The sequence below is a fragment of the Tupaia chinensis genome, unplaced genomic scaffold, assembly GCF_000334495.1.
Source record: "Tupaia chinensis unplaced genomic scaffold, TupChi_1.0 Scaffold000695_1, whole genome shotgun sequence".
Classification (NCBI taxonomy): Eukaryota; Metazoa; Chordata; class Mammalia; order Scandentia; family Tupaiidae; genus Tupaia; species Tupaia belangeri.
Window position 1 is genome coordinate 664,501 of NW_006160218.1, and position 7,464 is coordinate 671,964.

Genomic DNA, 7,464 nt, shown 5'->3' on the forward strand with positions numbered 1-7,464 from the left:
TCTTTCCTGGGTCTGGGAGCTCAGTTCTCTGTATGTGGGGGAGTCCTGGGGACAGTGAGCACTGAGCCTGTCGGAAGGTGGCCATGACGGTACTTCCATGGTTCCCAGCCTGCCGTCCGCCCAGCAGGCTCACTAAGAAAGAGGAGGGGCGAGGGGCCACTGCTGGCGGGACTGGGCCCCATGTCGGCCACCACGCAGGCCCTGTGAGTGAGGAGGCCGAGGGGCCCCTCTGGCGGGACTGGGCCCCACGCAGGCCCTGTGAGGGCCGAGGGGCCCCTCTGGCGGGACTGGGCAGGGTGGTGAGTGGTGCCTGGAAGGAAACGCCGGGAGGCGAGATTACTGGTGGTTTTCGGTATTGTCTCCTCTTTGGCTTTTTCTTAGTAACTAAAGGTGAATCCTACCGGGAAACATGAGCGTATGTTAAATGTATGTGGTTAGGATTTCCAGAGCTTACCTGTTCTGGAAACGAGGGTCGTGGAATAGGGTTCGAGGCCGGCGTCTCGGTTGGAGCCTCTGAGGTGCCCCGCGTGCCCAGGGAGACCAACTTGCCCTGCGACGTCTGTCCTCCAGGAGCCATGGACGTCGCGTTGGGGTCAGGCGCCACGGGGGTCTTCACCAACTCGTCCTGGCTGTGGAACCGACTGTTCGAGGTAGGGAGTAAGTGCAGGTGTAGCTCACGGGGGGGAGTGGCCACCGGGCGTAGACATGCCCAGCCCACGGCAGTGACCGGCACGCTGCGGGTGCCGTGTGGAGGAGCCCTCGCAGTCAGCGCCCTCGGTGGCTTCGGGCTTTCTACGCCTGTCCCTGGAGGGGTGTGAGCCCCTCCTCCTCCAGGACCCTGAGTAACGTGACCTGTCCTGAGGCCGCACTGCTCCCCTGCCACCTCCCGGAGCTGCCTGGCCCGCGCCCTCCGCCACCTTCTCGTGTCCCTGTCCCCCTCTGCCTCAGTCACCCTTGTCCCTGCACACGCTTGTCTCGCTCGTCACGGCTGCCCTGAGAAGCCCCCCCGCTGGTGCCCACATGGCTGCCGCGCTGCACAGGATGCCCCCGGGCGGCTCCCGGGTCCCCTCCCAGCCTCACTGGCTCCCTCGTGAAGCCCTTCCCTCCACCCTCCACACCCAGCTCAGGTCCCCGCTGGGCCTGGACCTCAGTTCCCACAGCCTGTCTCTGTCGTAGCACCCAAACGTTATCATTTTGACTTTTATTTATTTAGAGAAAGTTTTGCTGTAGGGCACATGCATTCCCCAGAGAGACAGATAAAAGCGAGAAATCAACCCCTCGGGGAGGGTGGCCACCTGCAGTCCCATCTCCTCCTGACTCATTCATTTAAGCCAGACCTTTTCATTTTCCTTCGCTCTTAGCAAATGCCCAGAGGTGGGTGGAACTGCTTTCCAGTTCTAGTACCTTTATAGTTCTTACACCTTTCAGCGAGTGAAACGATAGCTCCTGATTCAGCGTAGCAGGTTAGATGGGCCCTTTCCTCTATGCATCGGGCAGGCCGGTGCCTGGAGCTTTCCGGAGCCGCCTCATCCAGCCCGACCCTCTTGTACCTGTCTCCTAGGCCAGCGTGGAGACCGGGGACCGCGTCTGGAGGATGCCGCTCTTCGAGCACTATACGAGACAGGTGGTCGACTGCCAGCTAGCTGACCTTAACAACATTGGGAAATACAGGTATGGAAAACGAGCTGCATGTTTGGTTTTTAGAGAGATTGTTGCTATATGGTGTGTGCTCGCCAGAGACAGAAAGCGAGAAATTGCCCCCCAGGGGGTAACCATGCCACAACCTCCCCTTCTCCAGTCTCCTGTTGGAATTTTGGGCATGCATGTACCTGCCCGTCCCTGGTGTGAGTTTGAAGCTGCCGGGTCCAGGACTCGAACCATTGTCAATTATGTGGGAGTCCAGCAACATAACCGTTTTGCCATCTGCTGGTCCTACCGAGCGCATCTTAATTTATTTATTTTAAGAATTATTTTATTTAATTTTATTTATTTCAATTTGACCAGAGAGAGAGAAAAAGCCACCAGGTCCGGGACTCGTAACTGTAGCCGGCCATGTGAGAGTCCAGTGCCCCCAAACACCACACCACCTGCCGGGCCCCACGCGTGCATGTTTTTACCACCATCCTTGACTGCCGAGTATTTTCAGTTTTATGCCCTTTATACCAATCCAAATACCCGGTTTCCTTGTGCTGCAGCACTTGTAAGGTTTGTAATGTCTTGAGGTTTTAAGACATTTCCCCAGTTCATTCTCAAAATTTTCCATGTTTCAAATCTAAAGTTGGCTCTAAGCAAATGATAAAGAGTTGGAAAACAAGGGAACCCATGGGGGAAAGGGTCTAGGATTGTCCTTCACTGCTTATCGCCATGTCTGAAATGAGTGTTCTGAACGAGGGCTGGGTCTCGCCAGAGCCCTCCTGCCTCAGTCCCCGGGGACAGGCGTGCACCTCTGCCCCACATCTGCTTTCTCACACGGGGCCTGCTGTGCTGCCCAGCCAGCCTCGAGCTCGCACCCCCGCATCGGCCCCCGCGGCTGCCAGTTCCCACGACTGGAGCTGGCTGACACAGCGGCACGCATGTGCCCACCCACATTCGGGGCTGGCTGTGGAGTGAAGGCCCTGCTGGAGTGCTGTCCCTGTCTATTCATGGAGGAATAAAGGTAATGAAAACCTTAAGCCAAGTTTGGAATCTTGGGCAAGCAGGAGTGTGGGGGTTAAGGTGCCTGACCCCTCATGGCAGACTCCACAGCTCAGATCCTGGACCCAGCAGCCGAAGATCACACCAGGCACGTGTGTGTGCTTACCCAAGATCCCGAGAGGAGTGCAGGAGCCGGGACTGTGGCACGACCACACCTCCCCGTGGAGGGCGAGTTCCCCCTTTCCCTCGCTCTCTGTCTCTCTGTGTCTCTTTGTAGTGAGTACACATGCCCTAAGATAAAAATCTGAAAGTAGCAATGATTTCGGCTTGTGGTACAAACACCCAGGGCACCCTGACGCGGGCTCATGTCACCTTGTCCCCTCAGATCTGGCGGTGCGTGCACAGCTGCGGCCTTCCTGAAAGAGTTCGTGACCCACCCGAAGTGGGCCCACCTGGACATCGCAGGCGTGATGACCAACAAGGACGAGGTCCCGTACCTGCGGAAAGGCATGACCGGCAGGCCCACGAGGACGCTGATCGAGTTCTTACTTCGTTTTAGCCAAGACAGCGCTTAGTGAAAATACTTGAAAATCCCTTCATTCCGTCCTCAGTGGGACGGTTAAACTTCAGAATATTTTTGAATGAATGTATGAAAATCTTCTAAAGGGGACAAAGGATAGTATTTAAAAATGTTGAGCAAAATGAAATTCATATGCCTTGATTTTTTTTTCATTTTATGCAAAGATTTATAAAGGTAAAGCTACTGTCTTGCTTGGCAAGGATTTTTAAGAGAATCTATACATGATTGATTTTTAAAATTTTCCTAATCACTTTTCAGAGAATGTTTTTAATTGAGAAACAAAATTGTATTTCAGATCTGTGATGCTAGGAACGTGAGCAAACGGAAAGTTACCATGCGCGTGTCAAAACAATAAACCCCGACTTGGTGCTCTCTGGAGTCCTGATACGTGTTTTACTACAGCCCCAGTCACGGCACAGCATGGCACGGCCTGCCTCTGGCCGTGTGACGTTAACCGAGTGGCCCCGTCGGCCTCTGTGGTGGGGACAGCTCCTCAGGGCCGACGCTCAGTGTTTGACTGCGGCCGAGCGTGTGGTGCAGTGTTCACCCCGGGAGTGAGGACTCTTACTCCCACGTGCCCGGGGAGGAGGACGCAGAGAAGAGGCTTGGTAACCGGCTGCGATCGGCGTAGACAGCTGGCATCTCCGAGCCGGCGTGCCATGCCCCATGGGTACGCTGCTATGCGTGCTTCAGTTCAGGGAACCACAGGGGAGGAAAGCTAACGGACATACCGAAATAAGAAACAAAACTGAAAGGGCTGGTGACTTGGTGATTAAGGCCCTGCACTCCCACGTGGTCGACTACAGTTCAAGTCCTGGATCCGGCAGTTTGAAACTCATGCTGGGCACGTCCCAGGAGGAGAATGGAGAAGGGATTGCAGCATGCCATCCCTCTGGGAGGGTGACTTCTCACCTTCTTAATGCCTGGGACAAGCATTCCCTGTCTCTCTGGTTAGTGCACATACCCTGTGGAAAAACCTAAAAAAAAAACCAAGCACAAACTACCTACGAGTAACTACATGCGTACCTGCTGGGACTACCACTAGTCAGCTGAATTACATTTTTAGAGAGTTTTTTTGGGTTTTTTTGTTTGTTTTTTTGTTGCTATAAGGCACATGTGCTTGCCAGAGACAGACAGAGAAACAGAAAGTGAGAAATCACCCCCAAGGGGGATGGCCATACCACAGTCCCTTTTCCATTCTCCTCTTGGAACTTTGGGCATGCACGCACATGCACCTGGTGTGAATTTTAAGCTGCCTGGTCTGGGACTTGAACCGCAGTTGACTATGTGGGAGTCCTATGATGTAACCATTACACCATCTGCTGGTTCCTCTCTATTGCAGTTTTTTTTTTTTTTTAACTTTATGTATGTATTTATTTTATTTGACCAGAGAGAAAGAGAGGGAGGGAAAGTGAGAAAGCAAGCCACCAGGTCGAACTGTGGTTGGCCACGTGGGAGTGTCCAGTGCCCCAACCACCATACCACCTGCTGGACGTGTAGGAGGACGCCGTGTGTCCCAGGTGTTCTGTAGGGAGGACCTGGCAGTGGACGTGCACAGCTGTGGATTACAACGGGGAGCAGCAGGCAGGGGGTAAGCTCCGGGTACCCAGACTGCAGGGCTACTTCTCGGAGGATGGGATCAAGGGTTGGAGCTACCAGCTTAGGACAGAAGCAACAGGTTTCTCCGGTGACTCAGAAGCCGCAGCGAGGGATGAAAGGCTGTCAGCTTTTCTTTTTGAGAGGTTTTTGCTATAGGGCGTGTGCGCTCGCCAGACAGACAGAGAGAGACATAGAGACAGAAAGTGAGAAATCACCCCCCAGGGGGGATGGCCACGCCGCAATCCCTTCTCCATTCTCCTCTCGGGATCTTGGGCACACACGCACACGCGCCCGGTGTGAGTTTTAAGCCACCGGGTCCGGGACGCGAACTGCGGTCGACTACGTGGGAGTCCAGCGACATAGCCATTACGCTAACTGCTGGTTCCCTCAAAGGCTTTCTGTGGGTAAAGAACACGAGGACCCTCGTGCCTGTGGTGTCCGGATACGGAAAGCAGAACCCTGTTCCACGTGCTCGTCAGGTTGAGGTGACGCTTACCAGTCGTCCCGCACATGCAGGCTGCCAGCTCCTGCAGGCCCTCCGAGCCACATTCTGGGTCCCCGTGTCACTTAGACCAGGCGGCGGTGGAGACACAAAGGTGGAACACGGGATTGGAACGTGACGGGCCCACAGCCCTCAGAAACCCAGGCCAGGAATGTGTCCCTCCCATGTCCCCCGGGCCCCCTCTAGTCCCAGGCAGCTGCTGGAGCCAGAGGCAGGAGGAGATTGAGAGAGGAGAGCAACAGAGATGGAGCCATCCCTGCTGCTGACACCTTTGTATGTCCCCAAGGCCCAGCGCTCACACCCTGGGCAAGGTGGGCCACGCCCACTGCAGAGGACTGGAGAATGCAGACTGGCTGGGAGCAGTGTCACTCAAGGGGACAGGGAAGGAGGCAGTTGATGAGCTTGGAAGGATGTGGATTAGAACCCTGATCCATGGGTCTGCAAGCCTGGCCTCACTGTGCCACGACCTGTCTAACTCAACCTTGCCCAGTGCCACGTGAGCCCTCGTGATTAGGGACAGTGCACGCTGTACCAAGAGAGCTACCAGGGCCGCTCCCAGCAGGCTGCTGAGCCCCTGGCCAGGGACAGCCGGAGGGGACGTGTGCACACTGGGAAGGTTCCCGGGGAGCCAGAGTAGACCGGATGAGCATGCTGCTCCTGGTCCGAGGAGGGAGGGCCGCCCTGTTGCCTGGTGGCTGCCAGCCGGATGGTACCAGCCTGGCTTACGTGGGGCCCTGCCTTTGCAGCTGACCATAGTCCGGGCGTAGCTCAAGGGGCCTGGAACCGTGGCCTGGCTTGCGGGCAGTCCTGGAGAAACAAATGTCAGACTAAAGCCGGTCTTCACAAAAATCAGTCCGCAAATGACACCGGAAACGCATTCCCAAAACCGGGGTCTCCCTGAGCAAGCGCAGTCTCCCACCTCCGCGTCAGTGCCTGGGGCTAGTCTGCCTTCTCTGCAGCCGCAGACCCCGGTCTGCCTCCTGTCTGGCCGCTGCACGACTCCAGGGGTTGCTCTCAAACACGTCCCCATCAGGTTCCTGTCTAGGCCGGGCACTGCACGCGCCTGCCCACCTCGCTCTTGGTAGTCTTTCCCGGGCGCCGGGCCCACTTTGTAAACGAGGTGTTTTTTGTCTTTCTTTAGTTATTTTTAACTTGACCAGAGAGGGACAGAGCGAGAGAGAGAGAGAGAGAGAGACAGAGAAAGCTGCCAGGTCGGGACCAGCGCCCTCCGGCACCACCCCGGCCCCACGGGGGATTGCGGCCACTCCCAGCCACGAGGCCCTCTGCGCCCGGGACACCGGGCAGCCCGCCGGGCCGCGCCAGGGGTGGGTGGGCTGGTGCGCGGGAACGCGGACCCGGCTTCGGGGAGGCTGGCGTTAAGGAGGCTGGGCCGACGTGCAGGGTCTCTCTACTGAAGCCCGGTTTGGACAGGCTAGAGAGCAGACGCCCCGTAAGGAGGAACGGGGCCGTGCTGAGCCCCGAGCAGGCCTCGCGGTCCCCCACCGCGGCTCCACCTGTCGCCGCGTCCTGTCCCCCTGGCGGCCCGGCCTGCCCCGCGGCCCGGAGAGCAGCCAGCGCCAGCAGTGCTCGGGACAAACAGGAGACGCCGCCGCGCTCCGCGTGGGCCAAGGCCGGGCCGTCGCGTGACCGCGCACTGTGGGCCGCGCTCGTGCGGGGCGCCAGATTCCGCGCAGGCGCAGTGGGCCGACTCCCGCTCGCGCGCTGGGCCGATCCCCGCGGGCCCGGCCTGCCCCGCGGCCCGGAGAGCAGCCAGCGCCAGCAGTGCTCGGGACAAACAGGAGACGCCGCCGCGCTCCGCGTGGGCCAAGGCCGGGCCGTCGCGTGACCGCGCACTGTGGGCCGCGCTCGTGCGGGGCGCCAGATTCCGCGCAGGCGCAGTGGGCCGACTCCCGCTCGCGCGCTGGGCCGATCCCCGCGCAGGCGCAGACCCCCCCCCGCCATGGCAGCGGCGCTGGGTGGCATGTGCTCGGGGCAGCCCCCTGGGCCCCCGCCGCCACCGCCGGGGCTCCCGGGCCAGCCCTCGCTTCTTCACGCGGCGCCAGGCGCTCCGAGAACTTCCAACACCACCTTGGTGGACGAGCTGGAGTCGTCCTTCGAGGTAGGCGACACGGGAGTCCGCGACCCGTGG

At 58.4% G+C, this 7,464-nt stretch overlaps 2 protein-coding genes across 2 annotated transcripts in view; both read left to right on the forward strand.

Annotated features, from left to right (window-relative positions):
- The window catches only part of LAP3 (leucine aminopeptidase 3), a gene marked incomplete at its 5' end in the record, with an annotated part of 16,012 nt that extends 12,420 nt beyond the window's left edge, over window positions 1-3,592 (forward strand). Inside the window, 3 exon segments of the mRNA XM_014592460.2 lie at window positions 571-650; window positions 1,562-1,671; window positions 3,020-3,592. Of these exon segments, the coding sequence (XP_014447946.1) occupies window positions 571-650; window positions 1,562-1,671; window positions 3,020-3,209 (380 nt within the window).
- Window positions 3,593-7,271: 3,679 nt separating this feature from the next.
- The window catches only part of MED28 (mediator complex subunit 28), a 3,108-nt gene continuing 2,915 nt past the window's right edge, over window positions 7,272-7,464 (forward strand). The window contains exon 1 of the mRNA XM_006160608.3: window positions 7,272-7,434. Coding sequence (XP_006160670.1) covers window positions 7,276-7,434 — 159 coding nt within the window. The 5' untranslated portion in view covers window positions 7,272-7,275. The remainder of the gene's footprint in view (window positions 7,435-7,464) is intronic.